A 19,774-nucleotide genomic window follows, 5' to 3' on the forward strand; every position below is an offset into this window, starting at 1 on the left:
TGCAACTACGGTCAGGGCGGCAAATTCCTTAGCCGTCCTCGGGCGATACGACCGTCAGATGTGGTCGGAGATCGCAGCTTTGGTTGACCCAATTCCTGAATCCTCCTGGGCAGTCACAAAAGATCGTGCAGGAGGGCAAGAAAATATCTTCAGAAATTATAGACTGTGCAATAGATATTTCCTCAACAAGTTTCAGACAGCTGGCAGGTGCTGCAGTCTTAAGACGGCAGGGATGGCTTAAGGCTACGTCTTTTCGGCCTGAGGTGCAAGCAAGGGTACTCGATTTGCCTTTTGATGGAGAGTCCCTTTTCGGCAAGCACGTGGATCACGTCTTAAAGTCCATCAAGAAAGATACGGACACTGCTCGCGCCTGTGATCGCTCCAGTATCGGAAGCGGCCATTTCGTGGAGCACTTGGCAGGGGCACAGCCTCCAATTTTCGAGGCTCCACCCAGTACCGCTCCTATGGTGAAAACAAGCAGCGCTATTCCTACCAACATCAGAATAGGCAGTCTGATTCCAGGCCTTATAGGAGAAAATCTAACTACAGAGGAGGTGCTACCTCTAAAAAACAATGCCTTTATAAAGACCAAGTCTTATCCTGCTCTGAAAATTGGAGGTCGAATCTCCAAAAACTTTTGCAATTGGTCAAAAATAACTTCAGATCGTTGGGTCTTAGATGTCCTCTCAAAAGATCACGCTCTCAAATTTCCTCCCAACCGCCCTCCCTCTGGTCCCCCTCCAGCACACTTGAAGGAACTGTTTGCACAAGTTGCAGTTATGATCCAAAAAGGGGCAGTCGAAGTGGTACCTTGATTACAACAAGGGACGGGCTTTTATTCCTGCTTTTTTCTGATCAGGAAGATATCGGGAGAATGGCGCCCGATCTTAGACCTCCGAGCCCTCAACAAGTTCATCAAGTCCCAAACATTTCGAATGCTGACCTTGCTGGAAATCTTAGTTACTGAATCCCGAGTTCCTCTCCACAATAGACTTCCAAGACGCATACTTTCATGTGCCAATCCATCAAAGACACAGGAAGTATCTCCGTTTCAAAGTAGGATCAAAACACTTCCAATTCAAGGTTCTGCCTTTCGGCCTTTGTTCCGCGCCGAGAGTCTTCACAAAGATCATGGTTCCGGTTGCGGCTTATCTACGCCTACAGGTCATACAAATCTACCCTTATTTAGACTACTGCTTGATAAAGGACCCAACCTTTCTCGCAGCAGAACAACACACTCAGACCTGCCTGTCGGTCTTCCAAGACTTGGGTCTTTCCATAAACCACAAGAAATCGCATGTCTGTCCAGCACAACAGTGTCTTTCTAGGAGTATTAATAGATACACATCTAGCAAGGTGTTTGTTTCGCAGGAGCGCCAAGATCGCATTGCCAAACTGGTGGCTCTTCTACGCTCAAAGTCCGTTTCTGTCCGAATGTTAAAATCCTTTCTGGGCATGACCTCGTCCTGCATACCGCTGATCCCCAATTGCAGGTTACACATGCGAGTCCTCCAAAGAAGAATTGGACAAACAATGGCAGCAAGTCTCAGGGACATTCAGCGACAAAGTCTTCCTGACCCCTCGCATCCAGGGCGCATTGGAATGGTGGGCTCACCTTCCAAACATTGCAACAGGGCGTCTGTTTCAGGAAACAGCCCCCACGCTTACCCTTACGACGGACGCTTCCTTAGAGGGTTGGGGTGCGCACCTCGAAGGGTTGTCAGTCAACGGCAAATGGACGGCAGACTAGCGCAAGTGGCACATCAATCGGCTGGAACTCTTGGCTATTTTTCTCGCCCTGAAATCTGCTGGTGGAAGAAGAGTCACTGTTGGTGCGTACGGACACCACCAGTATGCACTACCTCAACAAGCAAGGGGGTACGAGATCTCTTCTGCTCTCCAGATGGGCACAACAGATCTGGGAATGGGCAAAACAACATCGAGTCCAGTTAACTGCAGTTCACGTACCGGGCATCTCCAACGCCCTTGCAGACTCTCTCAGCAGAACTGCCACAGACAATCACGAGTGGGAACTCCATCAGCCAACTCTGGAGTATGTATTTCGCCTATGGGGCCAGCTGGAGCTGGATCTGTTTGCAACACCACTCAACCGCAAATGCCTACGCTACGCAGTTGGCATCCCCACAAAGGGTCGAGCCGGAATGCATTTTCGATCAACTGGTCAAAAAAATTCGTATACGCTTTTCCACCGATCCCTCTGATACCTCGCCTCCTGCACAGAATGAGACTTCAACCATGTCACATCCTGTTGATTGCGCCCAGGTGGCTCGTCGACCATGGTTCACGGATCTTCTTCTTTTTTACCAGTGCGATCCGATCCCTCTTCGCCCCCTGCCTCACCTTCTCACCATGAACCACAGGCAGATATGCCATCCAGACCCGGCATCTCTCCAGCTTCACGCTTGGAACCTGAGCACCGCGAGTTTTCCCATCTAAATATTGATCCGGACTGTAGAGGTCCTTGCTCACGCACGGGCTTTCTCCACCACAAAAACCTATAAATTGAAATGGAAGCGGTTTTGTGTTTGGTGCCAATCGCAAAACATTGATCCTTTGCTCGCTACTCCTGAGCAGATCTTGCCCTTCTTCCTCCTTTTGGCAAAGTCGGGACTTTCACATTCCACTCAAGGTTTTCCTGGCTGCACTTTCACGTTTTTGGCATGATAGTTCCACATCTCTGTATTCCTCACGGATCATTCGCCAATTCTTTAAAGGTCTGTTCCGGATGTTTCCACCAATCCGGCGTCCTCCACGTTCTTGGAGTCTGAATCTTGCTTTGGCCCAGCTTCTTAAGCCTCCATTTGAACCAATTCACTCAGCGGATTTGAAATTCCTTACTTGGAAGGTTTCCCTCCTCCTCGCACTGACGTCCTCCAGGCGAGTGAGCGACAAGCAAGCTTTTACAATCCAGCCTCGGTTTCTTCAGTTTTCCAAAGACGCTGTTGTACTACGTACAAACCCTAAGTTTATGCCCAAGGTCCCTTCGGACTTCCACCTTAACGAACCTGTCATACTCAAAACCTTTTTCCCTAACCCCCAGTCTCCTGCTGAGCGTATTCTTCATTCCCTGGACTTCAAACGATGCCTCAAATTCTACATCCAACATACTGCTGCCTTTCGAAGGTCGGACCAGCTCTTTGTGGCTTATGGACGGATGCGCAAGGGACATCCAGCCACGAAACAGACCATCACTCGTTGGATTTCTTCTGCCATATCCTACTGCCATCAACGGGCTGGCAAGCCTCTTTCTGCTCCGGTGCGAGCACACTCGACGAGAGCAGTAGCATCCTCTACTGCCCTATTTGCTGGAGTGCCTCTACATCAGATCTGCAGAGCGGCAACATGGTCCAGCAGGCACACGTTCACGAGGCACTGTTGTCTGGAGGCATCTACTGCTGCAAATACTGCTGTGGGTCAAGCAGTGCTACGAAATCTCTTCAAATAAGGTGAGCCTCTGTTGCTTCCCGCCTCCTGCCATAAAAGGTTTTATTGTTCATTCATGTACATGTTGCAAATGTGTATTGATATGCTTGCTCTTTATTTTTTGCCTTTTATGACTCTGGTATTATGGCGTACTGCTTTCTATTCTTATTCAAGCATGTGAATCTATGAAAGACACCCCTAATACTGGAGAAGAACAATTGTTACTTACCTGTAAACTGTGGTTCTCCAGTATTGGTGTCTTTCATAGATTCACATGCGACCCACCCTTCCTCCCCTCAGAGGCTCACTCTCCTCATGCACTCTTGGTCACTCTTGTGCTACGAAAATCTGAGGGCTTGAGCTTCTGAGGAGAAGGTCCTAGAGGGTGTTACAGCCTGATTGGCTGGAATGTGGACTATTATAATGACATGGATATGTTACTAAAATGAACTCTCCCTCAATGCTTTCTATGGGCTAATGTTGTTCTATGGTACTTTGAGGTTTTATTTCTTTTGGATATATTTTGAGATCTATTTATATACTTATGTATATATCTATATATGTATATATGTTTCTACTACTATTTTATGTACCGTGGGACTCCCACTTCGACAATGGGGAATTATTCAAGCATGTGAATCTATGAAAGACCCCAATACTGGAGAACCACAGTTTAGTAACTATTGTTCTTCTCAGTCTTAAGTGAAGATATCATGGTGCTGTGGAGTTCGTAATGACGACCTCCCAGCACATATGCTCTTAAATTGCAGCACTGCACTTACAGTGCCCAGAATGGCCCTGGGTACTATAGGGGCACAGGGCTCATGCACCCGTGCCCACACCACTGGCATAGTGGTGTGGGGTTGACTGACGGATGCCAGGGCAGTGAGCTTGTGGTCATGGCACTCAGGGATGTGTGCCATGTCGACTCTGTTTAGTTCTGTACTTAGACACTCAGTCTGCAAAGGCTGTGTGTGGGTGTCAGGGTACAGTGCCCCTAAGGGTGGCACAATAAGTGCTGCAGCCCTTAGGGGTCTTCTCTGGTCACCATGCCCTGGGTACCTACGGTACCATTTACTAGAGGCTGACACGTGGCCCGAGGTGCCAGTTGGGTTTTAGTTTCAACGAAATTTTAGGGAGGGAACACAGGCCCTGGGCACCTGGTTGGCAGGAGCCCAGGGCACACTCCGTCAAAACACTTAAGCAAAAAGTGGGGGCATACTCATGCAAGAAAGATGGCACTTTCTCACTCAGCCTACGTCATTGCTAGATGTGCCCAGCTTGCGCGCTAGATACATTCCGAAAACCTATAGGTTCACTAGGAACACACCCCTAAAGAACAATCTGATCCAAGCTCATTCATAATGTACTAATTTAATCGAACATAATTTTTATTTTTTTAACCTCATCCCTGCTGCTGACGGCCGTCGCGTGCACTACCTTTGGAGTGCTGCGCATGTCCGTTGGCTGTCGCGGCCCCGCCCGCGCAATAGAACGTTCCGCACTACTGCGGAACGTTTGGCGCAGTTAAGGAGTTAAACCTCGGGCAAATGTTTGCAGACTTAACGTGTTTTTGTTGTTTATTTTTTATCTATTTCTCAAACTGCCCTACTGTACTTCAATGAAGAGTCTTAGGATGTAGAACTAGGATGATGTGTCTTTTGTTTAACTTAAAAATGTATACAATTCCACTGGACTCTTGAGAATAAACTAGTTCTCAACATATGTCCAACTACTGTTTTGCCATATAAACATTGTTTTAGTACAGTTAATGAAACGATCTTTTTTTTTTTCAGGCTTTCAAAGAACAAGTTAAAAAGGAGAGTGTTTTGACTGCTACAAGTATCCTTAATAACCCAGTTGTGAAGGCTCGATATGAACGGTTTGCAAAGGTAAGATCTCGAGTGGTACACATAATGGCCCTTTTCATATTTTTTATTTATAAATGCATACCTACATGTATATTTACTGTAACCTGAACTGTCTAGCAAAACCCTGCTGGAACCACAACACACCACAAACACACTATGAAGCCTGCTCTATAACACGAAGACAGGGTTTTTTGAGCTTTCCTCTTCAGTCATTAGCTGTAGGACATTTATTTTCAGCCTTTGGAGTAGTGGAGTGAAACGAGGAGTTCCTTTTGTGTCCTATTTTACAATTGTCTATATTTTCGTGACTGTTTTTTTCTGCTCTTCTTTTATTGTTTAAGTTTCTTACTGTATAGTTCTGATGCTGTACTCTTTCTGCAAGAGATGGGCGATATTGCACAGAGGGGAAACAAAACTGATACTACTCCTCATTAAACAGGGATGCAATGCTCATTGGATTAGAAAGGGAATCCCCTTCTCTACAATGACCACTAAGAGAGAGCGCATCATACATGGTTTTGGAAGGGAAACACTAAGTTGCTCAGGCTGCATTCCAGAACATTGTATTCGAGGCATGTGAGCTGTAGATCGCATGCTTTGCATCCTCCTGCCATCTAGAGTTGGGTCCGGATGTTTGCAAGTTGTTTTTCTTCAAAGAAGTCTTTCCAGTCACAAAGTAAGGTTGTAAGAAAGTGGCTCTGTATATAAGGCACCAAAGTAAGGTACAGTGTGCACAGATCCACAGTCCCCAGAGGTTTGGCAGAGGCTAAAGTTATATATAACCTTACTCTCTAAAGTGATAGCTTGGTCTAGCAGTAAGGCAGTATCAGAGGACAGTGTAAAGCATTTGTTGTACACACTCAGTCATCAAATTGCCTCACACACTCAAGAACTGAACTCTAGGCCAATTGTTTTGTATATAAAAATATATTGTTTTATTTTAGAACCACGAGTAGTTATAAAAATACTTTCTCAGAATGAGATGTTACAATTGAATACTTTCAATGAGCACTAGACTTTTGAATGCAAGAGATACAGTTGTTGCAATATGCAACATAAACTTAATCCAATAATAACATTGAGCTCAATGGGAATTTTAAGTAAATGCAATATAAATTACTTTGCGTAGGTTTTTCTTACTCCGGGGTGGGTCCTGGATTTAGCCCTGGTGCATCTCCTGTAAACAGTTGAAAGAAATAGTTGTTACACAGGTGATTTTTAGGGAATATTTGTATGTTTCAAACATCAACACTTAAAAGAATTTCTGGTGAAAACCAGGCAATGTTATCCTATGGAGGAAAATCAGTTGTAATTACTTTTTAGAGAGACACAGAGATCCAGCACTGGGTGAGTAATTTCGTTTACGTTGATCGGATGATTTTTTGTGAATATTTCAAAGTTTAAAAACTCAACACTTAGACGAATTTCCAAGTGAAAACCAGCCAATGTTACCCTATGGAGAAAATGTGAGTTATCGTCTTTCAGTCAAGTACTCAACTGGCAGAGTTAAGGTTTTGCAGCGTGAATCTTTCTGGATTCACTACGCTGTGCATATTCCGCAATCTGGTGGTTGGGTCCGGAATCGTAGTCTGTTTTTTTTTTTTTTGTAGCCCAGGTGGGCATCGACGTCCCACCATTTGGTGTCCCTTCGGTGACGTCGGCATGCTTCCGGCGGAGGCTACCACCCTTGGGCGCCATCTTCAGATTCTTTTTTCCGCTGTTGGGTCTGGATCGTCGCGTGAAGCTCCAGAAGTTTTGGAGGAGAAAAGAAGGAAATACAGCAACTCTTCGACGGTAAAGACCGGAGAAGATCGGGAGAAGAGGACCATCAGAGAAGAGACGATGAAGAAAGGAAAGAACTTCAAGATCTTCGACGTCCTTGGAGGAATGCGCACACAGGGGCCCCCCTGAGCGCAGGGATGTACAAGACACCCTTTAAATTCTGCAAAAACTGCTACCACAAGTTCGCGCAGAAGGACCAGCACCCGGACTGCAACCTCTGCCTGCCAATCGACCACGAGAGCAGAGACTGCAACGCCTGCTCCGTCTTCAAGCCGAAGACACTCCGAATTCGAGAGAGACCGAGGACTGCTCACCACACGATGCAGGGCAAGGGCCAGGCCCGATGCTTTACAAACTGGGTCTCTCCACCGACGACTAGGACAACATCGCCGAAGGTCCAGATGACTTAACGGTCGCAGAAACCGATAAGAAAACGCCTGACAAGGTAGGAGAGTCGACGACCCCGAAAACCCCCACAGGGTCTCGAAAGCCAGAGGCAGACTCTCGAAAGTCAGAGCCTAGAGCCTCGAAAGGAGCACCGGCGCCGAAAACTTCGACGGCCGAAGCTGCATCCTCCGAAAAAGAGCCGAGCGGATCCTTCGAGAAGGACTCCCGGAGGCCGAAGACCAGTGAAAAGCATAGGTCCTCGAAGCAAGCCCCCGAAAAAGGGCCTTCGAAAGAAAAGGAGCCGAAGAAAGTTACGTAGTCGCCGCCGAAAAGAGCAGCCGAAACGCTCGACGACTAGCAGGCCGCAGAGATGCAGAGAGAGAAAAGAAGGCTCGAGGCCGAAATGGAGAATATCCTTCAGAGAAAGAAGGACTTCGACAAAAAAATGAAAAGTTCCAGGATCCCCTCGAAGCCGGCACCGACCGTCGCTGAGGTACAGGAGCACGAGGAGTTCGACGTCGAAGAGATGCCGAAAACTCCGGAACCCTCGGAGCGCGAAGAGGAAGAAGACCTCTACTACACAGAAGGGGATTACAGGGAGCAGCAGTCAAGCTACGGCTCAGGTTCCTCGACGGCCCAAGACCAGGAATGGCAGGATATCGAGGCCGAAAAGCCGGAGGAGGCTGTGGAAACATACCCCTCGAGGCCTTCGCCACCGGCAGGACATTGGGACATACAATGAGGTGGTCAGGAAGGCGGCAGAAGCCTATGGAGTTAAGCTGGAGGAGGAGAAGCCAAAAGCAGATTTCCTGCTGGAGACCTTGCTCCCCACACAGACAAGAAGCCAGTTCTTGCCCATGCTAAAGAGTGTCACAGACCAGGGGAAGGAAGCCTTCAAGGAACTGGCTACATGCAGATCAGTAACGCCGAGGACGGAGAAGAAATACAAATTCTCCTCCCAGGACCCAGCTTACATCAAGGGATCCGTCACAGCAGACTCCATAATCGCTGCAACGGCCAGAAAAAGGGCAAACGTCCCAACAACATCTGGACCTCTACCTGACAAAGAAAGCAGGAGGATGGATCTAACCGGCAGGAAAATAGAGAGGAACGCCGCAACGCACTGGCGGATGGCGAACTCGGATGATCTCCTGAACAGACATCAATACCAGCATTGGGATGAGATGGGCCAATTACTCAAGCACCTCCCGGAACAATACCGTGAGAGGGCATCACACCTTGTGGAAGAGGGGAAAAGCATTGCTAACTCGCGCCTCAAGACAGCCTTGGATGGGGCAGAAACAGCCAGCAGAGACTGATGGCTATAGGCTATAGGCATCACAGAGAGAAGGCAAGCCTGGCTCAGGATCTCAGGCTTCAAGGCTGAGGTTCAGAACAACATCCTGAGCACACCCTTCAACGATGAATCACCTTTCGGAGCCCCAGTTGATGAGAAGCTCACCCAACTGAAGGACAACGAGACTGCAAGGTCCATGAGGGCCCTGCAATTCAGGGGGATGAGAAGGGGCACTCCTACACGGAGGCCTAACTACCGGGGTGGAAGCCAGCAAGGGCAATCACACCAGACATTCCACCAGGGGCAACAGAGTGACAACCAAAGTCACCAGGGCCAGCAGAGGCAAAACTGGAACTACCGGGGCAGGGGCCAGTCCTTTCGATCAAGAGGAAATGGACGGGGCCAGAGGAGAGGCGGTGAGCAACCCCCCTCTAAGTGACTTCACACAGAAAAAGGTGCTCTCCCACTCGAACCCTCCGGGGGAGAAGCACGGGAAAAGAAACAGGAGAGCTACACGGACAAGACACAAAGGAACATGTGACGCCAGTAGGAGGAAGATTGAGCATTTTCCCCAGTGGAGAAAAATAACAACCGACAAGTGGATACTAAACATCATGTAGTTCCGATACTGCATAGAGTTGGAAGAGAGACCACCAAACAGAAATCCAAAGAAAAGAGAGCACTCTGGGAGAGAGCTGCGATTACTCCAAGAGGAAGTTCAAGAACTCCTCCTCAAAGCGGCCATCAAACGGGTTCCATTCAAAGAACGAAACAGGGGAGTATACTCCAACTACTTCCTGGTCCCAAAAGTGGACGAAAGTCTAAGACCCATCCTGGACCTTCGGTTCCTAAACAAATACGTAAAGACTCAAAAATTCAAGAGGACGTCCCTACAAGAGGTCATCCCGCAGATAAAGGCCGGGGACTTCTTGTCCACCATAGACCTCAAAGATGCGTACCTGCACATCCCCATGAACAGGCAGCACAAGCACATGCTAAGATTCACAGTGAACAAGGATCACTACCAATTCACCACCCTGGCGTTCGGCCTAAAGTCCGCACCAAGGGTGTTCACCAAATGCCTCGCGGCAGTGGCCGCACATCTAAGAAGAAAGGGGATACACGTGTACCCCTACCTCGACGACTGGCTCGTAAAGGCAATGTAGGAAGGTAGATCCCTGACTATGGTTGCCCCCAACTTTTTGCCTGGTGTTTTGCTGGTTTTCTGACTTAGTTGACCTGGGGCCCTGCTATTCAGGACCCCAGGCCTACTGCTCTCTGTAAAATGGATTCCATGTACCCTAGGTACATATCCAATTGGATACTGAGTCACCTTATCAGTCCTTGTACAGTGTACCTTAGGTACCCAGGGCATAGATGTACTCAGGGCCTACCAGGGGCTGCAGCATGTATTATGCCACCCCTGGCTGGCCATCCAAATCTGACACAACTGGCTGCACGACAGCTGGGGCAAGGTGGTGTAATCACCCTTTGCTTTAGATATAGTATACCTATGTCTAACCCTAAAATAGACACACACATCTCCTATCATTCACTCCTATGGCAGGCCTTCACAATCCTGGAGGCAGAGTGCTTGGAATCGTGTGAGATGGTGCTCTGGCATGAGCTGAGCCTGTCTACGGCTTTCGGGATCTATCCCTTAGCCGTTTCCATGATATCGCATACCATATACTCTTAAGTGCATTATAATCCTCGCGGTTATATGCCAACTCTGGTATCGCTTTATCAAAACATGTCGAGTAAGGTGTCATACGAATTGGAATACTAACCCCTCGCCAATTCTGGCGACAGGGTTAGCATTCCACCCTTCTAGAGGGACACGACATGCATGTAGCCTGTAACCCCGGTTAAAGTCAAACAGAGCCTCAGCTCCACAAAATGGATGCTGCCACCGAGACACAAGTCTGCCCTCCTGCTGCTGGGAGTCCTCCCAGAGCAGGAGATAAGGACAAAGGGTTTCCTGCCAGGGGCGGTGCCAGCACCGTCCCAGACAGGATTTTGTGTATTGTAGGTAGGCAGGGCTTCAGCACGTGGCACCCCGGTGCTCACTGTGCATAGGCTGGCTTGAACCAGTTCCAGGGACACTCCAGACCCTGTGCTGGGGAAAAGCCCGCCAAGGAAGTGGGTGTAACCACCCCCCTCCTGGTCCCACCCATAGGGCAGGACATAGTCGCGTGCCAGCCCCCTTTTCCCAGATAAAGGTAGAGACTGGCCCCCTTCCAAATCATATCATCTTTGAATCCTGAAACTACTTTCTACGAAAGGAACTCAAGACTTCTTCCTAAGATTTCTCCCTTGTGGCTAAGGAGTAGTCACCCTGCATCCGCAGGCACCATCGCAAGAACACTGCGGTCTGCTGCAAGCCCTTCCTCCGGAATCCGACTGCCCAGCTCGACGAGAACCGGCTTCCCTGGCACCTCTGACCTCTACCCACCTCTACAGCCCAGCTGAGAACCGTGGGTGCGACGAGACCTCGAGGGACCGGCCATCTGCAAGACTGCACGACTTCTGCACAGCAAGCCCGCCGAGTAAATTCCTGGTGAGTGCTTTGGGGTCCGAGAAGCCCCGACCCTGAGCAGCTCCAGCACCGAAGTGCAGCCTCCCAGCATCTCCACGATCTGCGTGGGGCCCTTCTGCTTTTTGCTGCTCACCGCGTTGTTTGGCTACTAGCCCGCTGGCTTGTGGCCTTCTGAACGACGCCCGACGACATTTCTGCTGCTGGTCTGGTTGCTCCAGACTGGCCCTTGCTCCCTTCCAAAAGAGGAGCACCCCGGACCCTCCGGGTCCACTCAAGACACCATTTTGGGTCCACCGCGTGGGCTTGAATTAGCCAAGGCTTGTTGCCCAATCCTGGGTAACTTCGACGCCGACAGCTTCATCCATCGTGGGACAGCTCGCCTCTCCATCCTGGTCGCCGACAACGCCTCCTGGTCCGTGAGATCTGCAGAGCCAGCGTCGCCCACTCACCTAGTCGAGGTGACTGCCATCCGGTGCCCTCCTGGTGCCCACTGACTACTGGCTAGTAGTCACGAACTTGGTCCCCTCTGCTTTCAGGTGTCATCCATCTTCGATCCAGGCTTTGATCACTCGAACAATCTTCACTGGTCGCCTGCCAGCAACTCCTTTCTTCCAGGCTCCTGGTCCGGCAACGAGGATTCCCGACGTCTTTTGAGACCTATGCAGCTGCAGCCCCTGGGCTAGGTAACTTCGGCACTTCGGTGTCCCAGCATAGCCTCACTATCCAAGGGTCAGGATCCACTGTCGTTTTCTCCCTACCAGGTCGGGTTCGCCCGTGAACACTAACTTTAACTTTACTAGCTTCCATAGACTTTGTCCCGCATCCCGCGTGAGAGTGCAAACTCTGCACCCGAGTCCCCTAGGCCTCCTAGAAGTAATCTAACGATTCCCTAGTCAAGTCCTAGCGATTCCAAAGCCTATTAGTACTGTACTTACCTGCTAGTAATTTCGCATTCCACTTTTAGAGTATATGGTTTTCCGTGCCCCTCGGGCATTTGTATATACTGTGCTAACTTAAGTATTTTCGTAAGAGTTTTGTTGTGTGCCTAGCACCCTGTCCTCATAAAGAGTACAGGGTTGTTGTGATTCTAATAAATACACTGTTTATTTTCATAACACTTGTGTGGTGTCCTTTCACTGGGTGTTCAAGGGGTAATGTGATGGTAAAACAGCTGGCTTAACACGCCCTCTAGAGTCTTAGCCTTAGACTGCTCGTATCCATGCTACTAGGATAGCTGGTCTATAAGGTTGACTTACAACCAATCATCAATAAGGGTTGTTTGGACTGATACATAGTGATCACTAGAATAGTGAGCACTGCATATCAGGCCAACTTCTCACAGGCAAGCTCTTACAGAACATGTAAGGATCATGCAGAGCAGGTCACAAGAACGCTAGCAAGCCTGGGATTCTCCATACACTGGGGAAAATGCTCAATGGAACCAAAGCAAGTGAAAATCTTCCTGGGAGCTCAAATCGACACTGTCCAAAGCAGGGTGTTACCCAGCGAGAAGAGAACACTCGGCCTACTGAGGGAGGAACGTCACTACCAGAAGGGGCGAGCTCTGACAGTGAGGACTGTGAGCAAGATTTTGGGGATGATGGTGTCATGCATACACCTGGTCCCCAATATACGCCTACGGATGAGACCACTCCAAGAGTGGCTGCAACAGCAATGGTCACAAGCTACAGGAAGTTGGGAGGATCTAGTGGTTGTAACGCACAGGGTGCAGGAAGAAATAAGGTGGTGGACCAAGGAAAGAATAACAGTAGGGAAGTCTCTAACACCACCGGACCCAACAGTGACCATCACCACAGACGCATCCCAGAAGGGATGGGGCGCACACATGAACTGGCTCCGAGTGAGGGGTCTGTGGAGCCCTACAGATGCGGTCAGACACATCAATTACCTGGAACTGAAAACAGTGTTGCTAGCCGTCAAGGCCTTTCAGAAACCCCTGTACAGCCAAAAGGTGCTGATACAAACAGACAACACCACAACGATGTTTTACATAAACAAACAAGGGGGAACTCAATCATTCCCTCTGTCAAGCTTGGCACAAGAAATCTGGAGATGGGCAATACTACTCAAAATAGACCTGCTAGCCATACACCTGCCAGGGAAGGACCATGTAGAAGCGGATTGGCTCAGCAGGCGGACTTCAGCGTTCCACGAGTGGGAACTCAATATTTTGCAGCGTGAATCTTTCTGGATTCACTATGCTGTGCATTATTCCGCGGTCTTGTGGTTGGGTCCGGATTCGTAGTCTTTTTTTTGTTTTTTTTTTTTCTTAGCCCAGGTGGGCGTCGGCGTCACACCCCCATGGGTGTATTTCCGGTGACGTCGGCATGCTTCCTGCGGAAGCTCCCACTCTTGGGCGCCATCTTCAGATTCTTTTTTTCCGCGGTCGGGTCTGGATCGTTCCCGTTTGGGCTCCAGACATTTTTGGAGAAAGAAGAAAGAAAATACAGAAAAGACGAGGAGAAGTCATCTGAAGACTCCAGGGGACTTCACCGACGAGAAACAAGCAAGGATAAGGCGTTTTCCATCGAGATCTTCGACGACCGTCGACGAACACGCGACCAGAGAGGGCCTGGACGCTCGAGGATGGACAACACGCCGTTCAAGTTCTGCCGTAACTGCCACCACAAGTACGCGCAGAAGGACCAGCACCCGGTATGCAACCTTTGCCTACCGGTGGACCACGAAAGCGGAGACTGCAACGCCTGTTCCGCCTTCACCCCGAAGACCCTTCGTGTGAGAGAGAGGCAGAGGGTAGCACACGCCGCCCTGCAGGGGAAGGCCCCGACTCCGTCACTCTACGAGCTGGGGATGTCCTCCGAGGAAGAAGACAACGCTGCCGCCGAAGACGACAGCTACACGGTCGTAGAGACCGATTACACGAAGACTTCTGACAAGGTAGGAGACTCTTCGGCCCCCAAGAACCCGAGAGACTCTGAGTCTAGAAAAATCGAGGGCAAGACCCCGAAAGCGCCGACGCCAAAAAAGGCGGCGTCCGCGACTACTCCCAGGCCCAGCGGATCCTCCGAGAAGGAGTCCCCGGCGCCGAGAGCTGCTGATCTGCAGAAAACGTCGAAAATCGTCCCCGAAAAGGATCGATCGACGAGGGAGAAAGACCCGAAACTGGCGACGACGACCAGAGACCCGAAATCCGGTTCGACGTCGAAAACTTCGACTCCGAGAGGCACGGCGACGAGCCATCCGTCGAAGAGAGCGGCCGACCCATCCGACGCGGAACACGCGGCCGAGATGGAAAAGAAAAGAAGGCGCCTCGAGGCAGAAATGGAGAACATCATGCAGCGGAAGAAAGATTTCGACGCAAAGATGAAAGCCTTCACGATCCCTCACAAGACCAAGCCACCAGTGATGGAGGCGGTCGAGGAGGAAGAAGAGGTCGCCGAAGTCACCGAGCAAGACCAGGACGTCGAGGTGATCGACGACCAGGAGGAGTACGAGAATCCCTACGAAAGTTACAGCTATGGGGAGGAAGATGAGGGCAGGACAGACACAGAGTCGGCACCCTCTGACCTTCAGGAGGTAGATTACATCGATGTCGACACCGACAGCCCGGAGGAGGTGGTCGACACCTACCCCTCGAGGCCCTCGCCGCCGGACGACATCGGGGCCTACAACTCGGTGATACAATCTGCCGCAGCAGCTTTCAAGCTCAAGCTCGACGAAGAGAAGCAGTAAGCAGACTTCCTTCTAGAAACATTACTCCCAACACAAACGAGGAGCCAGTTCCTTCCAATGCTCGAGAGCGTCTTGGCCCAGGGGAAGGAAGCTTTCAGGGAGCCCGCAACATGCAAGGCAGTAACTCCCAGAACTGAGAAGAAGTACAAGCATGCCACAAAGGACCCGGCCTACATTCAGGGCACGGTCTCCGCAGACTCCATTATCACGGCCACAGCAAGGAGGAGGGCTAACGTACCCACTACCTCGGGCCCACCACCGGATAAGGAGAGCAAAAGGATGGATCTGGTGGGCAGAAGGATCGAACGGAATGCCGCGACCCACTGGCGCATGGCTAATTCCAACGCCCTGATAAACAGGCACATGTACCAAATCATGGAGGGACTGGGGCAGTTGGTGAAGGACTTGCCCCAGGATGCCAGGCAGAAAGCCGAAAAGCTGATTGAAGAGGGGAAGAATGCGGCAAATTCTTGCCTTAAGACGGCCCTGGATGGGGCAGACACCGCCAGCAGGCTCATGATGATGGGCGTCACGGAAAGGAGGCACGCCTGGCTCAGGATATCCGGTTTCAAACCGGAGGTGCAACACAGCATCCTGAACACACCGTTCAACGGCAGCACGCTTTTCGGACCAACAGTTGATGAACAACTCAGCCAACTGAAGAAAGATAACGAAACAGCAAGATCCATGGGGGCATTGCAGTTCAGAGGGAACAAGAGGGGCACCCCGTCACGGAGGCCCGGCGGGAGAGGCGGAAACCAGCCTGGTACATCACACCAGGCTTTCCAGCAAACGCACCAGGCAGACTCGCAGACTCAGCAGGGTCATCAGAAGCAGCCCTGGCAGTACCAACAAAGAGGCCAGTCCTTTCGAGGGAGAAATGGACGGGGGCAAAATAGAAGAGGGGGCCAGCAGCCCACCTCCAAGTGACTTCAAAAAACTCTGTGTGCCCGCCCGCAAAAAAGAACCCAGGGGGCAGCACGTACAGATGGGTCAAGACAAACTAGACACCTACGACCACAGGACACCAGTGGGAGGAAGATTAAGATACCACCTCCAGGAGTGGAGAGAAATCACATCAGACAAATGGATCCTCAACATTATCCAATTCGGATACTGCATAGAGTTGGAGGGGAGGCCAACAAGCAAAAACCAAAAAGAAAGCCACTAGCAGGCAAGCAGCTACAGTGCCTTCAGGAAGAAGCAAAAGAACTCCTGCAGAAGCAGGCCATAGAACGGGTACCCTTCAAGGAAAGAAACACAGGAGTATACTCAACGTACTTCCTGGTACCAAAAGTAGACGAGACAATGAGACCCATTCTCGATTTAAGGTTCATGAACAAATTCATAAGAACGCAAAAATTCAAAATGACCTCCCTGCAAGAGGTGCTCCCACAATTGCAGATCGGGGACTTCATGGTCACTATAGACCTCAAAGACGCATACCTGCACATCCCAATGAACAGAAAGCACAAACACATGCTCAGGTTCACCGTCGGAGAAAGCCACTACCAGTTCACGACACTGGCCTTCGGTCTGAAATCGGCACCAAGAGTTTTCACAAAGTGCCTCGCAGCAGTCGCAGCGCACCTAAGAAGGCAAGGGATACACGTATACCCTTACCTGGACGACTGGCTGGTGAAAGCAAACTCATACCAGAAATGCAAGCTGCACGCACATACAGTGACCAGAACGCTCATAAACCTGGGGTTCTCCATCCATTGGAAGAAATCATCAATGGAGCCAGAACAAGTGAAGATCTTCCTGGGAGCACAGATCAACACCTTACAGGGCAAGGTGTTCCCCAGCGAGAAGAGGGCGCTGGTGAAGGAAACTCGCCTCTACCGGAAGGGACAAGCTCGGACAGTGAGGACTGCGAGCAAAATCATGGGGATGATGGCATCATGCATCCACCTGGTACCGAATGTACGACTCCACATGAGACCCATTCAAGAATGGCTACAGGGGCAATGGTCACAAGCTACAGGCAGTTGGGAGGATCTAGTGGTTGTAACGCACACAGTGCAGAAGGAGATGACATGGTGGACCATGGAGAACATAGCAAGGGGAAAGCCTCTAACGCCCCCAACGCCAACAGTGACCATCACCACAGACGCATCCCTGAAGGGATGGGGCGCTCACATGGAGGAGCTCAAGGTGAGAGGACTGTGGACACCGACGGATGCCACAAAACACATCAATTACTTAGAATTGAAGACAATCTTCCTTGCACTGAAAGCCTTCCAGACAAGACTGTACAATCACAAGGTGTTGATACAAACAGACAATACCACTGCGATGTTCTACATCAACAAGCAGGGGGGCACCCAGTCAGCCCCGCTTTCAACGCTAGCACAGGAGATATGGAGGTGGGCAATCCCTCTCAAGATAGACCTGCTGGCCATACACCTGCCAGGGAAGGACAACATACAAGCAGATTGGCTCAGCAGGCAGACTTCAGCATCCCACGAGTGGGAGCTCAATGCTCAGGAGACAAGGCACCTATTCGACAGATGGGGAACTCCATCGGTGGACCTGTTTGCCACACGCCAGAATGCAAAATGCCGAAACTTCGCATCCAGGCAGCCCGAGGAGGGGTCACTGGGGAATGCCCTATGGATAGATTGGTCAGGGACATTTGCCTACGCCTTTCCCCCGATACCACTGATGCACAGAGTACTGAGCAAGTGCAGAGCGAGCAACATGACACTGATACTGGTCGCACCACAGTGGGCGAGGCAGACATGGTACTCGCAGATCATGGAGATGACACAGTGTGCACCCCACAGATTCAACAGGAGGAAAGACTTACTCTCCATGCAGAACGGAGAGGTGCTGCACCCAGAGCCAGAGAGCATGAGCCTAGTAGCGTGGCTCCTGAGGACATAGAGTTCGCACATTTAAGATTGCCAGAAAGTACACTGAAGGTCCTGCGGGAGGCAAGAAGGCCTAGCACCCGGAAGTGCTATGTTGCGAAATGGAAGAGGTTCACAATATGGTGTAGACAAGAAAGACTTCACAATAAAATGAAGAGGGACTCCACAGTGCTAAAGTACCTGACGCACTTGCTTGAGAAGAACCTTAGCTCATCCTCCTTGAGGGTTCACTTAGCAGCAATAGTCGCCTACACAAGGGGTGAAACGTGCAGGAGTTTCTTCACATCACAGGTGGTGAAGAGATTCCTAGAAGGGGCGAAAAGGATCGCACCGCCCAAGCGGGTGCCGCCACCTGCATGGAACTTGAACATAGTCCTAACGGAACTCATGAAAGAGCCCTTTGAACCGCTCCACATGGCGTCCTTAAAGATGCTGACTATGAAAACAGCTTTTCTGGTTGCAATAACGTCCCTACGCAGAGTAAGCGAGCTTCAGGCTCTGACGCTACAAGAACCCTACATACAAATACACAATGACAGGGTTGTGATGAGGACTGACCCAAACTTCATGCCGAAGGTGGTATCTAAATTCCACATGAACCAGTCTATACAGATACCGAGTTTTTTCCAAAAACCAACAACTGCCGCTGAGCGAGCTCTGCACACCCTGGACGCCAGAAGGGCAGTCATGCACTACATCGAAAGGACGAAGGGACACAGGAAAACAAAACAGTTCTTTGTGTCATTTGCCAACAGTTACATGGGAAAAGCAGTAACCAAAAAGACAATTGCACGATGGATCGCACAGACAATCCAACTCTGCCACAAGCGTGCAGGACAAGAGCTAGCAGAGGGGACACGTGCCCACTCCACTAGGAAAAAGGGCGCTACAATAGCCTTCCTGGCTAACACACCCATACAAGACATATGCCTGGCGGCAACATGGGCTTCGGTGCACACCTTCACGAAGCACTACTGTGTGGACATACAGATGAACAAGGAAGCTCAAGTTGGACAGAAGGTACAACAGCACATATTCAATACCCAACGCTCATCTTCCACCCAACCGCCACAGAAATGAGAAACCGCTACAAAATCTATGCACAGCATAGTGAATCCAGAAAGATTCACGCTGCAAAACGAATAGTTTTCTTACCTGTCGGTGTAGTTTTGCAGCTTGAAGATCTTTCTGGATTCACTAGCGAACCCACCCACCTCCGCCAGAAAGATGAGGCTGGAGAGAGAAGAGGTGGTTAACAAAAGAAAGGTTTTAAAAAAAGTACAAAGCGGTAAAATACCAACTAAATAGAACATTGCCATTACTTCGGAAACGAGGAGAAACACGGAAAAAAAGAACCCGAAGATGGCGCCCAAGAGTGGGAGCTTCCGCAGGAAGCATGCCGACGTCCCCGGAAATACACCCATGGGGGTGTGACGCCGACGCCCACCTGGGCTAAGAAAAAAAAAAAAACAAAGAAAAGACTACGAATCCGGACCCAACCACAAGACCGCGGAATAATGCACAGCATAGTGAATCCAGAAAGATCTTCAAGCTGCAAAACTACACCGACAGGTAAGAAAACTATTCGTTCAGGAAACCGAGACTATTCAGGAGATGGGGCACACCAACAATAGACCTGTTTGCAACACGCCGGAATGCAAAATGCCAATACTTTGCGTCCAGGCAACCAGAGGCACTATCACAGGGGAATGCCCTATGGATAAGCTGGTCAAAAACATTTGCCTACTCTTTTCCCCCGATACCTCTGATCCCCAGGGTTCTCAACAAATGCATGACAAGCAACATGACGCTCATCCTGGTGGTTCCACAATGGGCCAGGCAGACCTGGTACTGTCAGATAATG

The 19,774-nt window shown here is 50.1% G+C and overlaps 1 protein-coding gene across 1 annotated transcript in view; it reads left to right on the top strand.

Annotated features, from left to right (window-relative positions):
• The window catches only part of LOC144756356 (DBIRD complex subunit ZNF326-like), a 254,068-nt gene that overhangs the window by 195,090 nt on the left and 39,204 nt on the right, over nucleotides 1-19,774 (top strand). The window contains exon 9 of the mRNA XM_078646121.1: nucleotides 5,241-5,336. Coding sequence (XP_078502247.1) covers nucleotides 5,241-5,336 — 96 coding nt within the window. The remainder of the gene's footprint in view (nucleotides 1-5,240; nucleotides 5,337-19,774) is intronic.

The sequence above is a fragment of the Lissotriton helveticus genome, chromosome 1_1 (assembly GCF_964261635.1).
Source record: "Lissotriton helveticus chromosome 1_1, aLisHel1.1, whole genome shotgun sequence".
Classification (NCBI taxonomy): Eukaryota; Metazoa; Chordata; class Amphibia; order Caudata; family Salamandridae; genus Lissotriton; species Lissotriton helveticus.